Genomic DNA, 26,607 nt, shown 5'->3' on the forward strand with positions numbered 1-26,607 from the left:
ATTTTTGCATCAGAGGAGACCCGTCTATTCCTGGGCTCTTAAATATATATATATATATAGTACAGGAGTCACTCATATGCATTAGAATCCATCTGCACCAGTATCCCCTGATATTCCTGTCAATGCTGCTTTTAAATCACATTGAATATGCTTAAATGTACTTATATCTCTCCTTATTGTAATCCCACCTCTAAGCACACCCTTCCCTCTGGCAAACATCTGCCTTTGGATGGATCTCTCTCTCTCTCTCTCTCTCTCTCTCTCTCTCTCTCTCTCTCTGTGTGTGTGTGTGTGTGTGTGTGTGAGAGAGAGAGAGAGAGAGAGAGAGAGAGAGAGAGAGAGAGAGAGGGAGAGGGAGAGAGAGAGAGAGAGAGAGAGAATGCTACATATTCTGCCCTTCTTGTGAGTTAAATGGTATTATGTGGGATAGGCAATATTACATCCATTTCCAGTAAATCTTTACAACTGGTCAATAGAATTAAGAGACCTCCCTCCAAGCTTTGATGATTCTTTGCATCTATTGATCCATTGGCCCTATAGTGGTTGCATCCATAGCAGCTGTCTTATTTCCAATCCCAGGAATGATTCCTGGAATACAGAGAGAGTGGCCTATATAATTACTGTATTATATAGTTAGTAGTAAAACTACTAATATTATAGCAAAAAAATATTAGCAGAAATTAACCCAGAGATGGCTGAATTGAGAGTCATGGTTTTACAAAATAAAACTACTATAGATAATTTGCTGCTGAAGCATTATTTTGGTTCTCAACAATTTCCTGACATGTGCTGCTTTAATGTGTTAGATTTCTCTCACATTACGGAAGGCCAAATTCATGATTTGCATAAAAAGACAAAATCTCTCAAGTGACCATCTGAATACCCATCATGCTAAGATGGCTTCCCCTTTCCTTATTAAAATAGCCAACAGTCCTCTGTTAGCTATTCTTATGATTATTTAATCCTTGCCTGTATTAGTTATACTATCCATGAAGGCAATGCATTTAACCTTGGCCTCTATTACAACCATACTTTTTCTTTAAAAAATAAAAATGGGGGGGGAGATATAGGTCTCCCAGAGGTCCCTGTGCTCACAGATCAGCACCAGGGAACGTAGAACCTGTTAGCTGCCCAGGAGGCTGGGAGCAGACTCGGTAGTAGCCTGATGACCTTTGCACTATCTGTGAGTCTGAGACCCCACGGGCTCCTCCCCCAGACTCTTATCATAAGCTTGTTTTCCTCAATCTATAGAGCCTATTTTTGTGGAAGGCATCATATGCACTTTACACAGGTTTTCATCTCAGTCACATTTATTTATGTGCTGGGCATACATATGCCTAAAATAAACTACTTGGGGGTAAAATGGCCAAAGCTTGAATCAATACCAGCTGCTTAATTGAGCTGAACCAAACTACCTTCTCGGCTCCTGTGGACCGATACTCTGCTGGGTGTGATGGTCTCAGACACACACACACATACACACACACACACACACACCATTCCCCCCTCCCCCACCTCCCCACCCCCCGCAGACTGAGAAGAGGTGTGCAAACGGGAAGAGGACAAGTCCACCCGTTAGAGGCAGGAATTTTGAGCAGGATCTTGGGAAAAAGTGCCGATTGAAAGAGGCCTATAGGATGTCATGAACATGGGCGGAGCGTGTAATGGACAGTTTTGCCTCCCTGCTCGTGCTCTGTGGAGAGATTCGGAGGTGAGATTGCAGAGAGAGGAAAGTGAGGGTGAGTGACTGGAGAGACTTGAAGAGGATGGACACACTTCCTATAAGAAACTCAAGGGAGGGCTGGATTCTCCATCTCTAGTAGTCTCTCTTCTATTCCCATTCAGCTCCATGTAGAGCACAGCTTCGCTAGAGAGATGCTTATATCCCACTGTTTCCAGAGCTGTGTATGAGCGCTGCTCTAAGTCTTCCTGTGGCAATGTTCCCAGAGGACTGTGCAGGTGTTGCTCTGCAGAGAGGGATACATGGGTTAAGTAGGAGCAGGGCACAAGCACTTTCCAACTTCTAACGGAGACTGCAGTCTGTCTCAGTGTTGCTGGGAAGCTAGAGGGGCTGGCCTTGGACCACCATCCAGCCTCCCTGGATATCCAGCTTGATGTGTGCAGGAATCCTGGGCGACCAGCTTGGGCATTCTTTTTCTGCTCTTAGTCGCTGCAGATGCAGCCTGTTCTAATGAAGTTCCCAGGCACCTTTGGCCTCTTTCTAAGACACTGGAGGGACATTTTCTATGGGAACTTAGCTCGAGATTTTTTTCCAAGGGGACGGGATGTGACGGAGACTTCCTCGTTTTGTTCTATCTATCTTGGTTTTCATAACAAAGGGCAGAACCAATAGTTTATGTCCTAAGGTGGAAGGTGAGTGAGTAATTCTGTCACCAGTGAGCTGCATCCCCTTCCTGAACTCAGCTGCCAGCCCACATCTCAAGCATCTTAGCATCGGGGACCAACACTTCACAATTTCCCCCATCAGAGGGAGGTGAGATTGCCTGTACCACTTGGATCTTCTTCTGTTACCTGGAAGGTATGTGGCTCCTTTGCAACACCTGTACGGACCTTCTAGAAACAGAAAGCAGAAAAAGACAGAAAGAGAAGCTAGGGGAAGCATACCACAGATGGAAGCTCTTATCACCCAATTCTGGTGGCTTCGTGGGGCGAGGGGAGAGGTTCTGGGTGTCTTAGGGGAGATGCCCATTCAGGCTTGCCTCTGAGGAGGCATCGTTTCCCCCTGCAGATGAAAAGGGTTCATTCTTTCGGGACCGCCTACTTAAAGAGACTTAGCTCTTAGAGACTGTGAGGATGGAAATCCTCATATAGACCAAGTAAAATCACATTGGTGTAGGCTAGTGGGCAGGGCAGTAGAGGGCACCGGAATGGGAAGGGGGAAGGAAATGCGCAAGTCTCATTTGCCCTTTGGAGCTTATAGGGATAGCTGCACGATGAAACGTACCAATTGCCGTTTGCAAAACAGCAGAAGTGAGAGGTGGGCTTCAGTACCACAGTGTGCATGAGCTCTTTATCCTTCATATCTTCAGACAGGAGCATGCCAGGGCATCACAGCACAGCAGGGAGTGTGTGGTCCCCATCAGGACCACTTAGCTAGGTCTGAGGCCTCTTCATCAAGGTCTCCATCTCCCCACCCAACACACCCCAATTCAGCATGCCTCGATTCCTACTTTCTCTAGCCAAACTTCTCTGCTTGGGTCAGACTCTGGAGCCTGCGGCAACCTTGATGTAAATGGTGGAAAGTGGGAAGTGTTTTTCCCTGGGGGATGCTGTGGGAAGGATCAGAGCCTTTAGCTGAAGGAAAAGTGGAAAGGGGACCTGGAGGCAGCGGTGGGGGGTGGGGGGTGGGGGGAGGCTGATGGGAAGGAGGGGGAGTGTGGTGTCTGGCACACACAGTCACTCCAGGAGACTCTTCTAGTCCCTTCAGGAAGTTTACAGGCTTCCCATTACAGGCTTTCCAGCAGATATCCCCAAATATGGAACCCACACTGAAAACCCATGGCTTCCGTCTAAGAGGCTGGTGACAAAGTCTTGGGGACACTTTGGCTTAAGTTTTCTTTCCTTTTCTTCGGCAGTAAAATTTAAGTTCATCGGTCTTGTAGCTGGATAGATAGCTTGTGACCTAGTTCCTTCTTTGGTGCGGGTGGGCATGGCACTGCAGGAGGATGGGTGCTTCCCAACAGCATTATGGCTTTGAGTTATTGATGCAAATGAAATCTGAAGCTGGACTGACATAGCACATGGAAGAGAAAAAACAGGTGCTGTAAACAACACCCTCTGCCACCTGTGTGTGAAGGTGTCCCATGTGCCTTAGCTTACCTACCTATAATTTGGGCATATTGGTAAAAGTAGTAATAATACTGCTGGTATATGTGATAAATAAGTATTTAATTTATGTTTTTTTGCTGTAGGCATATACATGAAGTGTGTGTGTGTGTGTGTGTGTGTGTGTACTCTCTTCTAGTCCCTTTAGGAAGTTTCCAGACTACCGGTTTCCAATTAAAGGTTATCCAATAGGTACCGCTGAATATTGAACAGACACCAAGTATTTATGATTCCTATCTGTAAAGAGGCTAGTGATGAAGGTATTACTACCTTTACCAATAAGCCCAAATTACAAGTAGGGAAACTGAGGCATGTGGAACACTTTCACACACAGCTAGAGGTGGTAGAGTGAAGCTTCTACCTCAGTGTGTGTGTGTGCGTGTGTTCACATAAAATATGCACCTTATATTTTAACCTTTTTTCCCTGTAGTTTCAGTGATGACAATCACATATATATATACATATCACAACAGAGAAATGACTACATAAAACTGTAGGTCCTCTAATAATTCTGGACCGCACTACCCTATTTACTTGCCCCTTGGGAAAGAACAAACTGCCCCTCTAGGCTGACCGGAGCTACCACTTAACACAGTTGACTACGTCCTCACATCGTAGCTCATCCAAATGGACCACTGCAAATGCCCCAGTCCTTGCTTTGCAAGGTGCTATCTGGGTAGTGATGTGCCCCGTGTGGCTTTGCTCTCTTGGGTGTCTAAGCTGTGTCTGGTCCATAAGACCTAGACACGGAAGGGAAGGGAAGACAACAAGATAAGTGACAAACACACAGTCAGTGTGACTTTGGATGCCTTGCTTCTTGGCAAAGCTGCCACTGACACACACATGCACACTTCTGTCATCAGTCACAATGGACAAGGGGTCTTACTGTCCCTTCTGAGCTTTCATCTCTGCCCAGGACCTCTGGTCTTGTTAGCTACCACACAACTAATAATCTCAATAAATTCTGGCCATCAAAATAGAGAGGTTGGTTCTAAAGAGGAATGAGCCCTCCCCTTCTAAAGAGTGTATCTGAATCACAAATGGAGTGGACCCCACTTGCTCCTCTGCCTCCTCTGTGCAATCGCAGAATCTGATCTCCAAAGTCCCAAGAAGTGATGCATTCATTTCTTAGACCATTGCTCCCCGCACCCCATGTCGTGTTCCCATCAGTCTGGGTCCTTCTAGTCCAAAGGTCACCCTGAGAAGCCCTTGTCAACCTTCCTACATCTCCTCTGACTGCTTTCCTACTTTGCAACACTACACCTTTGTCTATGGTTTTGCAGATAGTGTGGTCAGGGCTCAGCAGAAGCAAAGGCTATGCAGGGGGTCACCAAACAATGGTGGCAAAAGACAGAGTAGAAACGTGAGTTGGATTACAGAGTAAAAAATCCACTGAATAGCCCCTCCCCAGAGGAACCGTCATGATGGGATGAACCATTTCTGGAAGAAAGTTGCAAAATGATGTTTCGAAAGTGGAAAGATTAGAAGGTGGTGACGTATTTATAGAGTATTTCTTTATTTCTATGTCTGACTAGCTAGCCCAGGCTCTCTTTACACTCATGATCCCTTTGCTTCAGCCTTCTGCATGCTGAGATCTTAGGTGTGTGCCATCACGTGCAATTTAAGCAGCATCTTGTCAAACCATAGGAGGCTTAAACTTTTTCCTTCCATTGCTCAAGCATGAAGATTGAGGTTCACCCAGTTACAAAATCTGCTGCCTTAAGTCCTACACCTAATTAAAGAAGTGATGTGGAGAGACTGTGCACCCGAGATGCGTTGATCACATCAGACTCACTGGCTGCTAGACTTAAATGCTAACACAGAGCCCAACAGGGACTTAGAGCTAGAGGAGCCTGCATTTTCTGGACCACAGGATAGAGAAAAGTCTGCCAGATGGCATCTCTCCATCAGTTGGGCCTAAAGATGTGATAATCATGGGAATGGAGACTAGCTAATCCAGGAGATGATCACAATAGATGAAACTGACCCAGAATGTCCCAAATGTTGGCAGGCAGCCACCATATATCGCTTTGGAAAAAACAGCTTTCTTCCTCTCTTTTATGTACTTGATGTTCCAGGGCAAAGAACGTGTACACCACTGGTCTGTAGTAGGGAGGAAGAGAGATAAAGCTGCATTTGAGGTCCTTCCTAGATTTCCCATTCTCTGGGGAGTGTCACTAACCCAGAGGAGGGTGATCCTGAGCCCCCCACACAATGTATGGCTCCATTCCTGAGTCTAAACAATACTTGGCTTCCTCTGGGACCCTTCAGCCCTGTCCATTCACAGCACCATGAGTTCCAACAAGCCCAATGGTAGCAACATCACCCTGATAAAATTAGAAGCAGTTCTTACATCCTGTCATGGTTTAAAAGAAACCATGGGCCCGATACAGAACTCCAGAATTACCAAATAATAATAATGATGACGATAAAATACTAAATATAATTTAGACAACAGCGAATCTCAGACCCTCTGGGTGAAGGGTCACTGCCCACGTCACTCAGCATGTTTATTATTTTTCTAGGGGGCCCTCGCCGCTGACAATGGCAGATTTCTCAGTATTTCTGGGATTTCTGAAGCAAGTACCTTGGTGCCACAACATCTTCTTCTCCTGCCTTCTCTTCCTTCAGCTGTGGGAGGTCAACTCAGGTAGTGTATTTGATCTGCAGCCATAGTCAACCCACCCAGGTAGAATATGCACACCCAAACTCTGCCCCGATCTCTGCTGGGTGCCCTCTAGGAATGGGCCCTCATAATACAACACCGGACCATACTAATTGCTAAAATGCAAAAAGATTCCCACACAGTGTTTTTGGACTTTGTTTTTGTTCAGTTGGTTGGCTTGTTTTCCATTTGTTTTTGTAACTTTTGTTGTTTTGCTTTTGAAACAGGTTCTTGCTATGCAGCCTAGGCTGGCCTGGAACTCTCAGTCCTCTTGCCTCAGCCCCCTTAGGACTGGGACAATGCCAACCAGTGCAGTTATATAGCAACCAATACAGTTATATAGCAACCAGTACAGTTATATACCACCAGTCACTGTTCATTCTACACCAGTTATTAAAGTCACAACTGTTTGATGTTCTTTCATGAGTTCACCAGCCCCTGTTTCCCATATACACTTCCCTGGAGCAAAGCAAGCACATATAAGAGCAATTCTCTTTCCTGGAAAGCCTTGTAAAGTACACATTCTCTGGGAAGATAATGGTGGCACATATCTCAGCACTTGGGAGGCAGAGGCAGGTGGATTTCTGAGTTCGAGGCCAGCCTGGTCTACAGAGTGAGTTCCAGGACAGCCAGGGCTACACAGAGAAACCCTGTCTCGAAAAACAAAACAAAACAAAACAAAAAATAGATGGAGGATAAATAGTGGGCAGAGAGAGAGATAGAAAGACAGAGATAGAGACACCAAGAGAGACAGAGAGACAGAGAGACAGTGAGACAGAGAGAAATAGAGACAGAGAGACAGAGACAGAGGGATCTCAGGTGTGTGAGAAGGACAGTTGAAGAGACCCTAGAGAGGGAACCTGGTAAGGTGACTGGATTGGCTGGGATGCATCTAGGAGGTAAAAGTTTTTTCTAAAATGACACAAAGCAAGAAACTTCCCTGATCTATGGGCAAAGTGAAGGGTGAGGAAGGGGGTGTAGCATGTTTGAGTTTGGGGAAGAAGTGTTAGCTGAGTTTGGAAAGGAGGGAAGCCGACCAAGGATAGCAGAGAGACCACCCAGAGGCACCAGAAAAGAAGACCAACAATCAAATGGAAGATTATGACAAGTCTCTCAATAGCAGAGTTCAGTAGGCATTTAATAGCAAAATACACAGAAGCTGTACATAGGCACTGTGGCTAAATCCTGAAGACTGCCTGCTCTGGCTAGTTTATCGTCAGTTTGACACAAGTCAGAGATATCGGAGCAGTGGGAAACACACTTGAGAAAAATGCCTCTTTATGATTGGCTTGCATGCAAGCCTGTGGCATTTTAAATTAGTGGTTGATGTAGAAAGGTCACTCTATTGTATGCTTGTACATCCTGGGCATAAGCAAGCAGGCTGGAGACTCCATGAAGAACACAGACAGTAGGCAGAACTCTTCCACCATCTTTGCTTCGGTTCCTGTCTCCGGGGTCTTGCCTTGAGTTCCTAACTTGACTTAGCTGTAAGATGAGACCTTTCCTTCTCAGGTTGCTTTTGATCACGATGCTTATCACAGCGATGGAAACTCTGCCAAGACATGGACAAAATAAGACTTTCCGGTCTCACTGCCCTGAAAGCACCACCATCAGCTAAATGGTTTCTCTCTTTCAAGATCTTTATCTTGGTGTGCTTATGAAAATCAGCAATTGTACATCACAGGCATAAATTTTGTTAGTCATACACACTGCATTTAGCATGCTTTCCTGGCCATATTTACACATCGTTCCAAAAAGCATCTATTCTTGATTGATTGAAACCAATAACTACTCCAGTCCTGTACAGTTGTAATGTGTATATACAGATAGGTATTTTAATTGGCTTTTTCCATGACAATTTCTTCTCCAGGAAAGCACATAGATTGCTCTTGGAGAGCATCTCATCTTTGTCATTTGAATGGTTTACTGTAGATTTCTGATCTACAAAGAGAAGCTATTTAACAACAACAACAACAACAAAAATTATGTTTGAAGTGGGTTGATCTTGGCCATCGTTTTGGATTGATGTCCTAGATGAGCTCTGGGTGCTGGGCCCTGAAGAGTCCATTTTGGCCCGCGTCGGGGAAGCGGTGGAGTTCCCATGTCGCTTATCATCATATCAGGACGCAGAACACATGGAAATCCGCTGGTTCCGGACTCAGGTCTCCAACGTGGTGTACCTGTACCAGGAGCCGCAGGGGCGCTCCAGCCAGCAGATGGCGCAGTTCCGAAACAGGACCTTATTTGAAGCTTATGACATCGCTGAGGGCAGCGTGAACCTGCACATCCTTAGCGTGGTTCCCTCCGATGAGGGCCGATATGGGTGCCGCTTTCTTTCTCACAACTTCTCTGGTGAAGCCATGTGGGAGCTGGAAGTAGCAGGTACGTTCTCAAGCCAGCCGGGGTCAGGAGACAGAGAAAAGGATCGAACTGGAATTGCAGAGAGAATCTCAGATCGAAAACAAACTACAAACGCAATGTGATAAAATGTTGAGCATGGTGGGAAGGGATAACTTCAAAAGTCTAGTGCCTGTTTAGCACACACAGGCTGTGGTTCTATCCCCAGTACCAGGGGTTGGGGGTAGGGTGGAAGAAGCTTTTAAAAAGATAAAAATAACCCCAATAAATCTGTATGCAACAAATAAAAAGGAAAGGGGTTCATAAAAATACTGAATGACTTCAAAAACAGCTGGAAAGATAGTTTTGGTCCATAATGACAAGGTGAATCAATGCGACATAAAGATATGATAGACATTTGTGTAGGATCAGTATTTGTAGCATTGCATGGAATTTCAAGAGCATGGAAGCTTCCTAAATACCAACACACTGGAGCTAGAGACAGTCCATCAGTACCACCCACCTTCTGAACTCAAGGAACAAGCTCCTAGCCACCGGTGGTCTAGAATGCCCAGAGCCTGTTATGCCTCAGTGAACAGATGTGTAGTGATTCCTAGAATCCATTAACACGAGGGGGGAAAAAAAACAAAGACATTTGAGGATGTATACTTTTTTGTACACAATTAATAGGGGAATATTGTACAAAGACTTGTAAGAAATACAAGCTAGAAGCTGATAGAAATTGATTAACTAAGTAGTGAGACACAAGGAATTACTATGATGGAAAAAGGAAGGCCTGGGGCTTTTCTGATATGGTGTGTTTTACATACCATTGCTATTTTAACAACATTAATCTTTTATTGTTTTTGATAGAAGTAGAATTACATCCCTTTCTCCCCTTCTTTTCTCCCTAAGCCCCTTTCCAGATCCTTCCCTCAAACCCCTCCTCCCAAGTCCTTCACCCTCAAGCTGATAGCCCCTTTTTCTTTGAGTACTATTGTTACATACATGTAGAATTGTCAGCCTTGAAATCATATATGTACCACCTACAAAATGGACTCAAGATATATTATATATATATATATATATATATATATATATATATATATACACACACATATATACACGCATATTAATATTTTGCAAGTTTAAACTCTACGGCTGGGGCTAGATCTCAGTGGTAGGATGTTAAGATTTGATAGTTAAATGACAAATGATAGTTAGATAACTGATCTAACTCTATTTGACTGGGAAATGATTGCATATACTATAGGCATTTGAGGTCTAGTGAGAATTGACAGAGGATAATCTACTGGAGTTCTGGGTGAGACGATTCTTCTTTGTAGTGGGATCATTTCATGCACAATATAACTAAATGCATACAGCCCCTCCCCTTGACTATTTCCTGATGCCCCTACCTAATCTAAACTACCTCTGGAAGTTCTGAGTTAGAAAGGTGCACGCTCACATATGTGATAAGAACAGTCATAATTCCCGACATCCTATGGTGACCTCAGGGGGTGAACAGTGGCAGGAGCTTTATGTGTGGCGAGTCTGATTTCTCTCACTCCTTTTGCTCCCCCAGGATCAGGCTCAGACCCACACATCTCCCTCAAGGGTTTCAACGAAGAAGGCATTCAGCTGCAGTGCAGTTCCAGTGGCTGGTACCCCAAGCCAAAAGTTGAGTGGAGAGGCCACCAGGGTCAGTGCCTTTCTCCAGAGTCTGAAGCCATCACCCAGAATGCCCAGGGTCTGTTCAGTCTGGAGACATCTGTGATTGTCCGAGGAGGGGCTCACAGCAATGTGTCTTGTATAATCCAGAACCCCTTGCTGCCCCAGAAGAAAGAGTTCGTGATCCAGATTGCAGGTCAGTAGGCACTGGCTCGCACCTGTCTTTCTAATCATCAGAAGTTCCTTGTTGACTGGACCAGAAGTCATCTGCACAATAATGCATACCTTAGGGGAGGGTGTAGCTTCTTGGTATAGTGCCTACCTCTCCTATGAGACCCCAGAAGAGCATCCAAGGCTCTTAGCCACTGAGCAATCTCCACCTCAGTCTACTATACTTTCTAAAGGTTAAAAATAGTTTTAAAAAGAGACACCCTTCTTCACTAAAGCATTACCTTTGAATAATTAGACCACACAGACGCAAACTTGTTAAGCTGACGCAGGTTTCTGCAGAGTTAAGCTCTGGTTTTGTCTTCATCTCTTCATCCCCGGCTATTCTGGGAGCTGCCCTGGGCTACAGGCAGCACCAAACTGCATCCTACCATTGGGGCTTGTCTTGGTTAGGGTTCTATTGCTGTGAGGAGACACTGTGAGCAGCTCTTATAAAGAAAAAAGATTTAATGAGGTCAGGCTTACAGTTCCAGCCGTTTCGTCCACATCATCACGGTGGGAAGCAGGGTGGAACCCCAGGTTTCGAAAAGGTACCTGGGAGTTCTACATCTGGATAGGCAGGCCGTGAGAAGAGGGAGAGGGAGAGATACTGAGATAAGCCCCAGCTACTAAAACCTCAAAGCTCACCCTCAGTGACACATTTCCTTCAGAAAGTCACATCTCCATAATGCCACTCCCTATGAGCCTATGGGAACCATTTTCTTTTTTTAAATTGTTTTTTATTTATTCTTCTCTCATATATTACAACCAAACTGCACTTTACCCCTCACCTCTACTCCCATATCCCCCTCTCTCCACCCCCTCATTCACTCCTTCTCAGCCTCCCTTCAGAAAAGGGCAGGCCTTCCATGGGTATCAACCAAGCATAGCTTATCACGTTGCAGTGAGACTAGGCACCTCCCCTCACTTGAAGGGTGAATGAGTCAACCCGGTGGAAAGAAGCAAAAGAGTCCGAGACAGCTCCCGCCTCCACTGTTAGGAATCACACAAGAAGACCGAGCTACACAACCATAACACATTGCAGAGGGCCTAGGCCAGTCCCACGCAGGCTCCCTGGTTGACAGTTTAGCCTCTGGGGGTGTCTAGGAGCCCAGGTGAGTTGACTCCATAGGTTTTCTTGTGATGTCCTTGACCCCGTGGTTCCTACAAACCTTCCTCCCCCTCTTTCGGAGCATTTCCCAAGTTCCATCTCATGTCTGGCTGTGGCTTTTCTGCATCGGTTCCCATCGGTTCCTGGTGGAGCCTCTCTGATGACGGTTATGCTAGGCTCTGGTCTACCAGTATCATTACGAATCATTTCATGGGCTTTTTTTTTCTTTGCTGGCCACATTTGCTTTTATCCTAGGTGTCTGGGTTACCCAGCCTCTGGTTCCTGGCTCTCCAGGCAGTGTCAGGCACAAGCTCCCTCTCATGGCGTCAGTCTCAAGCAGGACCAGTCATTGGTCGGCCACTCCACCAATTTCTGCACCACTTTTACCGCAGCACACCTCGTAGGCAAAGGTTTTGAGCTTGGGTTGCTGTTATTGAAGGGGCTTAAAAAGAGAGGGTTGGGGATTAAGGGAGTGTGGCACGGTGGTGTTGGGGAAGGGGGTGCCCAGGCAGGCCCTTGTCCAGGCACTTCTTCCCCCTGAGGGAACACACACACACACATACACACACACACACACACACACACACACACACACACACACGCAGGAATGGTATAGAATAGAGTTTATTCAGGGTAGAGGTTGGAAGTAGGTGGTATAGTGGAAGTAGAGAAAGGCAGAGAGAGAGAGGAGAGTGAGAGAGTAGAGAAGTGGAGTGGAGGACATGACCAAGGGGCAGAGAGGTGAGAGTGGGATGGAAGGGAGGGGAGAGAGGAGGGGCAAGTAGCCCCTTTTATAGTGGGCCAGATCTATGGGGCGGGGCATACCTGGCTGTTGCCACACAGGCGTGGGTGGAGCTTAGACAGAATACCAACAGTTATCGAATCATTTTCATTTAAATGGACACAGGGCTTGGGTCCTGCAGTGGCTCAGCAGCTATTGGGCTTTGTCGGGATTCTCCCCGTGGTGTGAGAACAGAGGCAAATGCGGGGGAAGCAAGTGACAACCTGTAGATTCTACCCCACCCCGCAGGATGAAAACAGTTTGGATGCTGGACTCCTTCAAGTGTAGGATCGGAGCGGGAAAGTGTGTGGGGGGGAGGTGAAGGGCACACCAGTGCTGTGGCATCCAAACCCGCTGGGAGAAACCAGAGACTTTGATTCAATTCAAATTCGGATTCAACGAATTTATTCTTACTGCTCACAGAAGGACAGCACCACAGCCTTAGAGCCAAAGAGCATGCCGTGTGGACTGGGGATGGAGGCGGGGTTTTAAAAGGCAGACATCAGAAAAGTGTGTTACAGCTGTCCCTAGAGTCCAGCTGGGCAGGAAAATTGTTTATCCCTCAGTTGTTTCTGACTTTTCCTCTGTGTAATAATAAAAAGGCCATTGCATCCCTTTCCCACAGCGATGAGCAAACTTCACAGAAGCACCGGCAGCTGCTAATACCCCAGAGCCCATTTTCCTATTCTCACCACACCTGCAGGCTTTGCAGAGCAAAAGGTCAAAGTCATGTAAGGGACCCTTAGCTTCATATTTAGTCTCTTTAGTCATCACAGGGGACCTCTGTTAATTATTACTCGGGTCTGAGCACACTAATAACTGGGATAGAGCAGTTCATTTGGGGGCAGGCAAAAAACTTAGTGCCATCAGGCTGGCTGTCTCATCCTAGAGGCAGGACCTATCCTTTATTTTCAAGTCACAGCCTTCCCTTCCCCCACACTAGTGAGTTCTGCCGCTGCTCCTGATCCTGCTTGGAGTGAAGGTTGCACAGCTGCGTTCATGTTCGGTTCCTACCTGGCTAGAGAGGCTCCCACCGAAGATGTAACTGGCTACCCCTAAGGTCACTCAAGACATCATGATGTGGGGTCCAAGATAGTCTTGCTTCAGTGGTGAGTAGAGCCTAAGTCGAGGCAACTAACACCATGTGGCGCCGCGCGTTTTCCAGATGTGTTCCTACCCAGAACGTCCCCCTGGAAGAAAGCGTTTGTGGGAACCCTGGTGGTCCTGCCGCTCAGTCTGATTGGGCTCACCGTGCTGGCGCTGCGGTATTTTTACAAGCAGCGGCGCTTCCAAGGTATGAGTCAGGCACTGGAGCTGGTTTTGCTCCATAATGATACAGTCTAGGTAGGGGGTCTGACGGGGGTTCATTTTCCCTGATAGTTAAAGAGCTAAAAGACAGAGGTGGCGGGGGTGGGGGGGGTGGGGGGTGGAGGGGTGGGATGGGGGGGGCCGGGGGGTGTGGGGGGTGGGGGTAGGGTCGGGGTGTGGATTCGAAACAGAAGAGGAAGCAGCAGGGAAACCTCAAGCACCACAGACAGAATCAACAGTTGAAATGGGCGGGCTTTTTTTTTTTTTAATTGGGATAAGGAAACACACACATGCAACAGATACACAGAGAAAAAGACCCTTGGGAAGCTAAAGATGGGGAGAGGGGACACTCGAAAAGCTGAAAAAATCCGGTCTCTTTCCCAGGACCGGGACTTTTAAATTCTCTGAAGAATCTTCCTCCCCCACTCTATGGCAGCTTGGTTTGAGGACTGATGGGATGGTTGATTGGTCTACAAAGGCTAAGTGAGGTGTCTTGATCAGGCTTTGAACTCGTAGAGCCTGTCCTGCTGGCGGGAGATAAAAGCTGCCAGGTTTTTTGTTGTTGTTGTTGTTGGTGGTGGTGGTTTTTTGTTTTTCGGGTTTTTTTTGTTGTTGTTGTTGTTTTGTTTTGTTTTTGTTTTTGTTTTTGTTTTTGTTTTTTTGTTTTTTTTTTGTCTCAAGTCAGGAGTTTGAGGAAGAAGCTGGCCATATTGGAAATTTGTCACCTTTATATTACCTACCCAGGGTCCCTCTGCCTGTCTGCCCACCAGGAAGTCTATGGTCAGCCTCTCAATAGGAAAGCAGCGGGGGAGGGGAGAGGGGAGGGGCAGCGTGGAGGTGTGGAGGTGTGAAGGAGGCAGCCCAGTCTGCACCGAAAGCTTGAAAATCACCACACACGCAGCAGGCGGTGGCAGCGCACGCCTTTAATCCCAGCACTTGGGAGGCAGAGGATTTCTGAGTTCGAGGCCAGCCTGGTCTACAGAGTGAGTTCCAGGACAGCCAGGGCTGTACAGAGAAACCCTATCTCACACCCCACCCCACCCCCCCAAAGAAAGAAAGAAAAGAAAACCGCAAGCTCACTATTCAGTTTTTCCTATTCTGTCTTCCTTTCAGACAAACGGCTGAAGCAGGGAGAGAAGGTACGAGGTAAGTGGGAGGTGGCGCACTCTATCCCCACATCCACACTCTATCCCCACATCCACACTCTATCCCCAGATCCGGAGCAGAGCCTAGGTTTCCAAGGTGAGACCTCATTGGAGGGGGCATCTAGGACTAGCAGGGCAGAGAGAGGGAAGGACTGGGTTTGCTCAGCTGTCTGAGATCAGGCACAAAGGCTAGCTCCCGGATGCACAGGGCTGAATTTGCATGCCTTGGGGGAATGAGGTCCCTGTGCTCACAATCTGTCCTGTCTGGTTGTTCCCCCCCTCTGAGACCATCCTTTATTTCTTTTCTATCCATAAAAAACTAATTGCTCGGTTGAGTAAGTTGTGGGTTCCTCAGCACAGGGCAGGCTATAGGACAAGCACGCTTATCTGCCCACCCCTGGGGCAGGAAAGGCAGTCAAAGTGACCTTTGAGGGAGAGGAGGATGACAGCCATCGGGTCAGACTGAGATGAGCTTCCGAGTTCATTCAGCACGAGAACCTCTGAGCACACTCCGCTGGCTGGAGTGTCTCCTTCCTCCAGCTCATCTTCATGGAATCGAGACCTTTCTCTTTTAACCCAAATGCCACTGTGAAGACTGACCCTTGAACTTGCTCTAAAATGGGAATGCGCTGGTAAATCACTTTTCCTCTCATCAGAACACACCCACTTAAAAACCATCGAGGTGCGGCATAGCTGAGGGTTGTACAAAGGAAGGCGAGGAACCTGTGCACCTTGGGGCTCACTGCCTATCCAATCCTACCAAAACAAAAAACGAAAAACCCAAACCAAACCAAAACAACAAACAAAAAACAAACCATACCAAAAAAAACCAAAAAACAAAAAAACCCCACAAAATGTTGCAATGAGTCATCAAGATCCCAGTCTGAATTAATATACTGATTGTTTTTAAAGAGTACAGAAGATGAAAAGACCAGAGGACTATATTTTAGAGACAGAGTCAGATCCTTTACATCTAGCCAGGAAAAAATAAGTATGGTGTTCTTCTTATCTTTAAATGACCCCAAAAGACACAGGCTGTGCTCTGCGCCTGAGCATACTGGTGTGCCCCACCTCACCTCCACCCCATACAAACACCAGGCACATCTTTTGGTTTAGAAGGAATAAATTCCTCTCCACCCAATTTGAGCCTAGGGGAAAAACCCTTTAGAGCCAAGTCCCGTTGTTCCTCCCTGGCCCTGTGCCCGTTGATTTCTTCCTCTGAAATGAAGACAGGATAAAGGCTCTGGAGTGCTGGGAATGAGCCTCCTACAGGACAATGTGGCATCAAGGGTAGAGTTGCAGAAAGAAGTGACCTGAGATGAAGGAATGTGTTTGTATCAGAAGGTGACATCTCTTTGTTTTGCTTGCAGAGAAACTTCAGACAGAGCTTGGTAAGTGTCTCCCCCACCCCAGAACCATCCCTTTCTGTCTTCTATTGTCCCTGTCTGTGTATCCTCTCCTCTCCCAAGGAAGTGTGACGCCCAGGCTAGAACTGTGCTGGCTGCATGGGTGGTGAGGGAAGGGGAATTGGGCCACTATGACAAAAACAAACAAACAAACAAGTGATGTCCTGACTTTCTAATTTCCCGCTTTCCTTTGCTGCTTCAGACTGGAGAAGGTCCGAAGGCCAGGCTGGTGAGTAAAGTCCCTTCCTCTCCTACGGTTTCTCACTAGGCTCCCTGATTTCCATAATGGTATTATATCTTTCTAAGCCCACTGAACATATCTATCAAACCTCACAGAGGAGCAGCCCAGCGCTGGAGTTTTGAATGGGTACCTTCTGATCATGTGGCTGAGTCAGGCTGTGACTCACTGTGGCTTCCTCAGCATCTCCAGAGAGTTAGCATACAACCCATTGCCACCCTGAGAAATTATCAAAACTCCAAGCTTGGTTTCTAATGAATACCCATGGCTTCCACACCACTGTAAAGTAACGCGAACAAGCAAGCAAAGACACCAGGAATGTAGGTCAAGCTATCCCTAGCCAGCCACTCTTCACTGGGCAGCACCACACTCTGGTGTTTCCATCTTCTCTGCTGTGCATCTCCTGTTGTATGCATATTGTGCTTGGTTGAGGTCAGACCCAAGTTTCACTTGTATATTTTTACTTTTTTTTGTCCCAAAGGCTACATGTGGAAGAACATTGTTTCTAATCCTGGTTACTGAATGAAGAAATAAATAAATAAAAAGGAAAGGACAAGATCAGTCCTAGGGGTGTGTAGGGGGAAGTTTATTGTGGACAAAAGGGAGAAAGAGTCCAGAGTGGATATGGCCCTGAGCCACGTGAGGAGAGTTGGGGAAAGGAAGGGAGAAAAGAGAGAGGCGACTGAGTGTAACATCCGGGAGCCCAAAAGAGAACTAGTGACCAACATGGTTGGATTTTATTTATGGAAGGGCAGCTGGGGGAAGGGCAGCCCAGCCTTTCTCTCTTGGCTGGAGAAGTTTAGGTTAGGGGGTGGGATGCCAGCCATACCCTGTAACAGGCAGGGACTCAGGGATGCTGGGAGAACCAGGTCCATTTTGATATGATAGCACCCTCAGTCATTTGTTCCTGGTTTGAAATCTCAGTTACACACCATAGCCACCCAAGTTTCTGATGTTCACCCTCAAACTTCTTGTGGATCTAGAGTAGACATGTTACTATGTATTTAATGCTTCTCTTCATTCCTGACTGAGATGGAGGACATGGCCATCCTGGGTATGGCTGGGGAGAAGGTTTTTATTGTACACGTGAGGGAAAGTACAGTCAGAGGCAACTAAAATAATCCAGACTGAACGGGTCCAGCGCAGTGAACTGAACCATGAGAAGAAAGGCAGGGTGGAGAGCAGGAGAGGAAGAGAAGAAAGAAGGAATGGGGAGAAAGTGAATGGAAGCAGAGAGGAACCAAGAGCAAAACCAAGAGGGGAAGCAGGTGTCCAAAAGTCTGCGCAATGTAGGGAGCAGAAGCTGGAGAGGGTTAGGGTAGTGGGCAGGGTGTGCCAGCCAGGAGTGAGGCGCCCTAGCGGCTAGCGTAGGCAGTGATGTGCTAACAGGCACCAGAGGCACAGGCTGGTGGAAGAGCCACGTGTCTTTTTTGCCAGAGATAAGGAGAATGACTCCTTTTAGCAAGTCTGAACTATCTTCTTAAGTCCCGAGGGAATGCTGGCTTTTGCCTAAATGCTAGACTTTGGAAAAGGAATTTCTTGGAACCTGACAATGTCATAAGGGCCTATATTCCCTCCATAAGGCCAACAGTCTAATGTATATTTTATTTTGTATACATTCTTGTAAACCTGGATTTCTACTTTGTCACATGCATTATAGTTGGTTTTTTGTTTGTTTGTTTGTTTGTTTGTTTTTTCTGAGACCGGGTTTCTCTGTGTAGTCCTGGCTATCCTGGAACTCACTTTGTAGACCAGGCTGGCCTCGAACTCAGAGATCCTCCTGCCTCTATCTCCCAAGTGCTAGGATTAAAGGCGTGGGCCACCACCGCCTGGCTAGTTTATTTTTGTAAATGTCACTCATAGCCTCATGCTGTCTGTCCCTTGCTTCATACCTGTACCTATCTCTTGTATGTTAGGTCTGCTTCTCCTTGCTGATTCTCACTGCACGCCACTGCAAACCACACTGAATAAGCCCAAAGTGTGTCGTTCTAGCACCTGTTTCTCTAGGAAGTATAACCAGGAAGGGAGATTAGGATGCTGACTAGACAAAGGTTTCCCAGAAAGCCATCTTCCTACCACCCACAATGGCGAGGCTCTGCACACCTGTGTGAGCTAGCTAGCTCTCTACATTTGCGGGTCCATAGAGATAAACGCTTTCTCATTCTTTTAATAGTGGGTCCTCTCTGGATGCTAAGGTTTTGAGGATTCCTATTTGGTGTGTGTGTGTGCATATGCATACATATATACATACATACATATGGATTCCTATTTGATGTGTGTGTGTGTCTGTGTGTGCATACATATATACATACATACATACATACAGATTCCTATTTGATGTGTGTGTGTGTATGTATGTGTGTGTGTGTGTGTCTGTGTGTACATACACATATTCATACATACATGCATATGGATTCCTATTTGATGTGTGTGTATGTGTGTGTGTCTGTGTGTGCATACATACATACATATGGATTCCTACTTGATGTGTGTGTGTATGTGTGTGTGTCTGTGTGTGCATACATATATACATAAATATATATATTATTGATATTAAACAATGTGGATTTCTTTTACTACCGTGTCATTTACTGTCAGCCTTGTTCATGCTCCCTTTATTACTTTTGATAAAGGTTGATTAATGAAGACTTATACCTTATGGCTTACACTCCTGAAATTTTGTTGAAGACCTTGGCTAAGCATCCCACAATGACATTGCCTTATAATTTCTTTATATCAATGTATAGGGCATTCCTCACCTTCTGTTAGTGTCACACAACACCTGATACAGTAAAGGTTTACTTGGGATCACAGTTTCAAAGGTGATTGATCCATGGTTACTTGGGCCTGTGGTCGGGCAGCACATAGCAGCAGTGAGTAGGGAGTGTGAGGTAGGGCAGGAAGCACAGAGAAGACAAGGAAAGGCCGGAGTGTCAATTGTCAATACCTGCTGGATTCAGAAGACGTTCGTCTTGGCTGTCCCTCTTAAAGTCCCACATAGTGCAGAGCCGACAACTAAGCCTTTATAAAACTCCGGGCCATTGGACAATGTTTCGTATACAAGACGTGGCATGTTTCATGTGTCGTTAATCCTACAGAATTAATTCCTCACACTCTGGGTGTGAGGTAGGAGTGAGTCCACTGATTTGTCTGTGTGCAGTGAATGGGTCTTCTCAGCGCCATTTAGTACACCAGCCATAATTTCCCCACTGAGGCAAGGTTTCCACTTCAGTGTATGTTTGGTCCAGATGGCTTTGTCTAAGGGCTCACCTTGCCCTTGTGTTATCACTATTGTGGCCTTGATAGCCTCCGGAAGTTCAAGTACTATATCTACTATATCTACCCCCATATCTACTTCTCTTTTAAAGCTAATGAACCTTTAAAAAAATCCTCAATTTGATTTAGATGAATGGTTTTGTTTTGTTTTAAAGATTTATTTATTTATTATATTTAAGTGCACTGTAGCTGTCTTCAGACACTCCAGAAGAGGGCATCAGATCTTGATACAGATGGTTGAGAGCCACCATGTGGTTTCTGGGATTTGCACTCAGGACCTTCAGAAGAGCAATCAGTGCTCTTAATCACTGAGCCATCTCTCCAATCCCCGATGAATGATTTTAAATTCATAAGCAAACCAACACTGAACCGACATTTTGCTAGAACTAATCTATTCCATGTAAAGACTGTGTGTCTTTAAAGTTCCACTGGCTGTTCTGATTAATTTAGATTAACCCTCCAGTGCACCGGAAAAAAAAATGCTTTCTACTGTTTTTGGTCAACTCTTTGCAGAGGGAAGACTGGGCATCTGGAAGACATCTTAGGACCGAGTTCAGCTCGGCAGGGCCTCCGGGACTGAGCTTGGGCAGGCAGAGAGCTCTCATTTCCATGTTTTAGGGTACCCAGGTTCCTTGGCCTGTGTTGCATCTTCTCAATGTAGCTTGAGGCTGCACAGCACTTTGGTAGAGCTTAGCACTGTTTAGACCCTTGCCCAGTCCAATCCAGAGGTGGAGATGGGGTCATTTAATTTGTGGGCAGCCCCCAAAGTTGCTGGCTGAACTCTCTGAGTCTCTTCTCCTCCCTCTTTGGTTGCAGAGTGGAGAGCAGCCCAGCAGTATGCAGGTAAGTATTGGAAGCTGCCCAATGTGACTGGTGACAGGTTGGGTTGGGTCTTGCATAGCAGAGATGCAGAGGGTCCTGACTTTAAAGGAACAGTTTTTTCAGGAGCCAAGTCCATTTCCTAGAAATGAACATGTTATACATACAACATGCTGCATACATTCACACATGCACACATGTTCCTTGACAGGCAGGCTGCTTCTGGAATCTTTTGTAGAAGAAAAAGCCGGATCTGAAAGGAACCTCTCAGATCATTTCAGAGAAGGGGCCCTCAGGCAGGCATGCTGATACACACCTGAAATCCCAGCATTTGGGAGGCTGAGATGCAGGTTCATGAGTCAAGATCAACCTGGGCTATATAGGGAGACCTTGTCTCAAGAAATGGGGGTGTGTGCACCCTCCAGTGTTTTAGCCATCTGAGTAGATGTGTTTGGGGAAGTAGATGGGTGTTAGAGTGTAGGTCCCTGGATGCTCCCTGTAGTTTTAAGAGTCCTGAAATCGCTGTACAGCAGAGGCACTGCATTGGCCTTCAGATTGAGTGCAGGGACCTGAGGAAACAGAAGCCACAAATACCTATCTCCTTATCAAGGCTTGGCTCCATCCTTGAGAATTTACTCATGAACCTACCTCATTTGGAACCTGAGAATGGGACGCAGGAAAGGAGTTGGCTTCAGGAGTGGTCTGCATGATGCTCTGGGAAGAGGGGTGGTTGACAGTTGGTGGGTGGGAAGAAGTATGAGTTCAACAGTTGTTACAACTGGACAAACTAGTCGTTTTCTCAAGAGCAGAGGAGAGGGCAAATGAGAGACGAGGAGAGAGCAGGGGAGAGAAGGGAGAGGAATGGAAGGGAAAAAAAGGAAGGTTTCTGAACCTTCCTCAGTAGGTACTAATCTTAAGTTTCTGCTTAGTGGACGTGACTTTAGATCCTGCCACAGCACACCCTAGCCTGGAGGTCTCCAAGGACCGCAAGAGAGTGTCCTCCCGCCTGGGGGTGCCCAGTACCGTAGCAGGCGACCCGCGGCGGTTCTCGGAGCAGACCTGTGTGCTAAGCCTGGAGCGCTTCTCCAGCGGCCGCCACTACTGGGAGGTGCACGTGGGTCGGCGCAGCCGCTGGTTCCTGGGCGCCTGTCTGGAGTCGGTAGAGCGCTCTGGACCCGGGCGCCTGAGCCCGATGGCCGGCTACTGGGTGATGGGGCTGTGGAACCGCTGCGAGTACTTCGTGCTGGACCCGCATCGCGTGGCACTGGCGCTACGAGTGCCTCCCCGGAGGGTGGGAGTTCTGCTGGACTATGAGGCCGGGAAGCTGTCCTTCTTCAACGTGTCCGATGGCTCGCACATCTTCAGCTTCACCGACACTTTCTCCGGGGCACTCTGTGCCTACTTCAGGCCCCGAGCCCACGATGGCAGCGAACACCCAGATCCTATGACCATCTGCCCTTTGCCAGTTAGAGGGCCACAGGTCCTTGAAGAGAACGACAATGACAACTGGCTACAGCCCTATGAGCCCTTGGATCCGGCCTGGCCTGGTAATGAGGCATTGCCGTGACCTCAAGGCCAGGTCCAAGTATTGTCCTGAACTCCTGGACAGCGCTTTGCTCTCCTTCAGCCAAAGCATGCAGGGGGTCAATAGAAAGAGGACAAAGCAAGCAGCTATACAGACACATGTAATATAATATTCTTTAAATAGGCAAATGAGAGATCGTTTGTGTATATAGCCCTTTACTCCATCATAAAACTAAACTAATGGCTATCGTGACTTTCTCCTCTGACAATACAGTAGAAAATCCTTTTTATTTAAACTTCAAAATATATTCAGAACATGTTCACTGCTGGTCATGTTTCTTTCTACCCAGATCTGAATTCCATAACTTCCCATTCAATCAGTGTAGGAACTTCCTGAATGGGTCTATTAAAATAGATCAGCTGGGTATGTTGGTACATGTTGAGGTTGGTTTTGTGTGCTGTGTCAATTTGACTGTGAACTCTCTTGATTGTATAGATCAGCGGTTCTTAACCTTCCTAAACCTGTGACACGTTTATACAGTTCCTCATGTTGTGGTGACACCGAACCATAAATTATTTTTGTGGCTACTTCATAACTGTGATTTCGCTACTGTTATGAATAGTGTTATAAATATCTGGATTTCCCAATGGTTTCGAGGGTCATGGCCCATAGGTTGAGAACTACTGGTGTAGCGTGAGTTATTTATTCTCTCTGTACTCCCACAACTTAAACTCCTGCTGTGAGAGATTGCCCCATTCCATGGCAATTTTTTCCAAATGTGCATGCAGCCAAACACCACTTCGCACACCTGTGACATATACTGTGTTTACCTGTTAACTATGTCTGCAGAAAGCAGAAAAATCAACCTAGGAATCAATAACATGTGGCTTTCTTAACATTTCTATGCCTTGATTCCATGCGTAACGTACAAAGCCCAAGCTAGGAGCGCAACTCAGTAGTAGAGCCCTCGCCTACCATGCATAAAACACAGACCCAGTCTCCGACACAACAGAAATAAATAAATAAGAAAAAAGCAAAGGCAGGGGGAATGTCTGTAGTCCTGCAACAGGGACCACTCAAGGTGATGAAATAAACTCTGGGCTCTTAACATGTTCCACATTAAAAACATGATGTATGTTTTCCTGTGATTTTGCTACTGTTATGAATAGTGATGTAAATAACATACGAATTTTTCAGTAGTTCTGGGGGTCATCCCATACTTGCTCCATGGCTTTGCTGTAAAACACTGAATTAGTCTGGAAAGCTGGAGTGTTTACAGGACAATTGTGCAGTACACCGTTGGCTGTCCATGAGCTTCATCATAGATGACACTTCTCACAGGACAATTATGATAGTCGTTGCTTGGCAGAAACCTGAAGGGCTGAGTTTGCTAAACACTAAAACACTGATTTTTTGAACATGTGGATGTTGACAGATGTCTCAGTCAGGATGAAAGGTTTGACATCTCTGTCCCCATAGCATGGCTATGTTCTTTGCTGCTTCAGAACCTTTGAGCAAGCTCGGCTTAACTCTGCATGTGACCATTTGAGAACTGTGTCCAGGACTAACACACGGTTAATTTGGCCTTTTGCCCAGTAGAGCTTGGCATGTGTTTCTTCCACCTAGACCTTATGCTTTGTCAACATAAACATTGTATGTCCTCCAGCCCTGTCATAATGCCGGGATATTTATACAAGACACTGGCACCGACTGACAGCAGTTCCTGAGGGGAAGGCCACTGCTCATTGTCTGGCCAAGTACAAGGTCACAAAGCTTGCATATAAGGTGACAAACTTGAGAACATGGCTCAGACATGACAGTTAACATTCTTCAGCTCATGATCCCCAACACTGATAAAAAGCCTGCTTGCTCCATTTTGTCCAGTGTCAGTCCAGCAGTCTGATTCAGACTGAGGTTCAGAGCTCTCTCCTTAGCTGTGGTTGAGGTCAGCCAGCTCAGACTGATGTCACAACACGGTTTGCCTGTCTTGCTCGTAATGTGTGACTTGGTCTCATTTCCGTTGTTGTCATGTTATAAGGTAGGTTCTGACTGTCCAGCATCAGTCCCGATGACCTCAAAGGTCACATGAGCCCAGGTCATCCAAAGCAACACACTGAAGCTCCATTTTTTTTTAATAGAAAAGATAAAGTATGGTTATGGAAAGATACAAAACTGTATTTCCTAATAACAAGACACATGAAAATGGAGTTTCACAGAGAGTAATTAGTTACTAGCGAATGCCAAGAAACTCTGGGTGTGATTGTTTTTTATCAGCAACCATGGTTGTACAGATAAGAACCATGAAGTCCACAAACCAAGTCAGGTACATTTCAAGGTACTGGACTCCACTTTTCAATGTGCAAATGAGTCGTGAATAGGTTTCCAGCCTTGGTTCCCTGTGGTTTCTTTGTGTTTGTTTGTTTGTCACAGGGCCAGTTCAGAACTTGGGCTTGGAACTCAATGTGTGGCTAAGAATGACTTTGAATTTCTGGCTCTCCTGCCTCTTCCTCCCAAGAGGAAGGATTATAGGCATGGGCTAACATGCCTGGTTCATGTGTTGGGAATGGAATCAAGTACTTTGTGCACGGTAGCCAAGCACTCTACCAACTGAACCACATGACCAGCTTAACAGTCGCTTAGAGGAAAGGCTGTGTCTGCCAATCTCAGGACAACGTGAAAATTCACAGTGGCCTTTGAATCCTCAAAATGATGGTTCTTGGAGGAGGAAAGTGTACTTGGAAGCTAAGGAACCCATCTGTTACTCTCTCATCATCCTTCTAGTTATCCTATGTTAGCAGCTTACTCTCAGCCTAAAGCCTACTCCTATGTAGCCAGAGAGGCCCCCAAAAGGCATAGAGGAAGTGTTGGAATGCCAGAGAAAAATAGGCAGAGTAAGAAACAAGAACCTAAGAGTAAGGTGTGAGGGGGTGGGGATGCCTACATGCCCCACCTCTCCAGCATCTTCTTGAGGGCACTGGTTACCTCCCTGTTCCTCAGGCTGTAAATAAGCGGGTTAAACATTGGGGTGACAATAGTGTAGAAGATGGAGGTGGCTCTGTCCCCCAATGGTGTCCTAGCTGAGGCTCGCTGCATGTAGCTAAAAATGGCTCCCCCGTAGTAGAGGCCCACCACGGCCAGGTGGGAAGAGCAAGTGGTGAGGGCCTTCTGTTTCCCCTCAGTGGATGGCATCCTCATCACAGTTGCAAGCACCCGAGCATAGGATGCCACAATGACCCCAAGAGGCAGTAGTAGCATCACCACACAGCATGCATAGATGAGGTCCTCAAAAAGTGAGGTGTCAGCACAGGAGAGGCGCAGCAGGGCAGGAACCTCACAGAAGAAGTGGTCCACCTCTAAAGATCCACAATAGGGGAAGCTGAAGACCACACCCACATCAATCACACTGTCTGCCATCCCACCCATCCAGGATGCCATGGCCAAGAAAGAACAGGCTTTCCAATTCATCAGTACAGGGTACCTCAGTGGGTGGCAGACAGCCATATACCTATCATACGCCATGACGGCCAAGAGGAAGCACTCAGCTCCTCCTACAGTGACCACAAAAAAGATCTGAGATGCACAGCCTCCCAGGGTGATGAGCTTCCTGCCTGAGAGAAAGTTGGTTGCCATCTTGGGTACCACTGTGCATGTCATAGTCAAGTCCATGATGGAGAGCTGACTGAGGAAGAAGTACATGGGGGTGTGCAGGCGTCTGTCTGCCTGGATGAGCATCAGGAGGAGGATGTTACCAACCACAGCAGCCCCAAAGGCCAGAAGAACCAGGGAGAAGAAGAAGGAGTCATAAGGTGAGTGGCTGAAGAGACCAGCAAGGACGAAGCTGGACAGGGAGGAATGATTCCAGAGCTGCTCTGCCATGACTCTGAGAAACAAACAGAAGGGGTCAGTGGACATCTCAGTAGTGCAAAACAAAACATTTTCCTCCCCAAAGGCAAAGATTAGCCCTTTGACCCTGCCCTACCCTTTCCTCCTGCAGTGAAAGTTCATTTTCTCTTAGCTGCTTTCAGTTGTACCAAGCATGAATTGGTCCCTAATTCTCTTGAGAGAGGAGAAAATTAGGACACAGGCAGGGAAATTGGAAAGCTCAAGAAAGGATGAGCAGCAGCTAAATGGCAGGTGGAGAGGAATAGTTTCAGGGATAGACTGGCTGGAAGGGGTCCGGGTGACACAATTAAAAACCAAAAGGCTGATTCCTCCTTGTTAAGACTAAGGGAAGAGGGCTAGCGAGGTGGATCAGCAGGTAAAGGTGCTTGC

General features: G+C 46.6%; 2 protein-coding genes across 3 annotated transcripts; one reads left to right on the forward strand and one right to left on the reverse strand.

Moving 5' to 3' along the window:
• The first annotated feature begins 2,371 nt into the window (after window positions 1-2,371).
• Window positions 2,372-22,657, forward strand: Btnl9 (butyrophilin like 9). 2 transcript variants are annotated; one of them, XM_052197109.1, is made up of 10 exons: window positions 2,372-2,539; window positions 6,372-6,496; window positions 8,546-8,893; window positions 10,434-10,715; window positions 13,784-13,912; window positions 15,040-15,072; window positions 16,442-16,462; window positions 16,680-16,706; window positions 20,808-20,834; window positions 21,740-22,657. In XM_052197109.1, the coding sequence occupies exons 2-10, from the start codon at window positions 6,391-6,393 to the stop codon at window positions 22,375-22,377; spliced, it is 1,611 nt and encodes a 536-aa protein (XP_052053069.1). In that variant the 5' UTR covers window positions 2,372-2,539; window positions 6,372-6,390; the 3' UTR covers window positions 22,378-22,657. The 2 variants fall into 2 exon arrangements, with proteins under 2 accessions (XP_052053069.1, XP_052053070.1); XM_052197110.1 differs by lacking the exon at window positions 2,372-2,539 and having other exon boundaries at window positions 6,408-6,496; window positions 8,444-8,893.
• A 2,615-nt stretch (window positions 22,658-25,272) lies between these two features.
• On the reverse strand, window positions 25,273-26,211 carry LOC127695252 (olfactory receptor 2M4-like). Its single transcript, XM_052197259.1, has one exon. The coding sequence runs from the start codon at window positions 26,209-26,211 to the stop codon at window positions 25,273-25,275; it is 939 nt and encodes a 312-aa protein (XP_052053219.1).
• Between the last annotated feature and the right edge of the window lie 396 nt (window positions 26,212-26,607).

The sequence above is a fragment of the Apodemus sylvaticus genome, chromosome 10 (genome assembly GCF_947179515.1).
Source record: "Apodemus sylvaticus chromosome 10, mApoSyl1.1, whole genome shotgun sequence".
In the NCBI taxonomy this organism is placed as follows: domain Eukaryota; kingdom Metazoa; phylum Chordata; class Mammalia; order Rodentia; family Muridae; genus Apodemus; species Apodemus sylvaticus.

Coding starts and splice junctions, on each gene's coding strand:
- Btnl9 (XM_052197109.1), top strand. CDS start 6,391: ATGGCAGATTTCTCAGTATTTCTGGGATTTCTGAAGCAAGTACCTTGG. Junction 6,497..8,545: donor GCTGTGGGAGGTCAACTCAG/GTAGTGTATTTG, acceptor TTGATGTCCTAG/ATGAGCTCTGGGTGCTGGGC. Junction 20,835..21,739: donor AGCAGCCCAGCAGTATGCAG/GTAAGTATTGGA, acceptor GTTTCTGCTTAG/TGGACGTGACTTTAGATCCT.
- LOC127695252 (XM_052197259.1), bottom strand. CDS start 26,211: ATGGCAGAGCAGCTCTGGAATCATTCCTCCCTGTCCAGCTTCGTCCTT.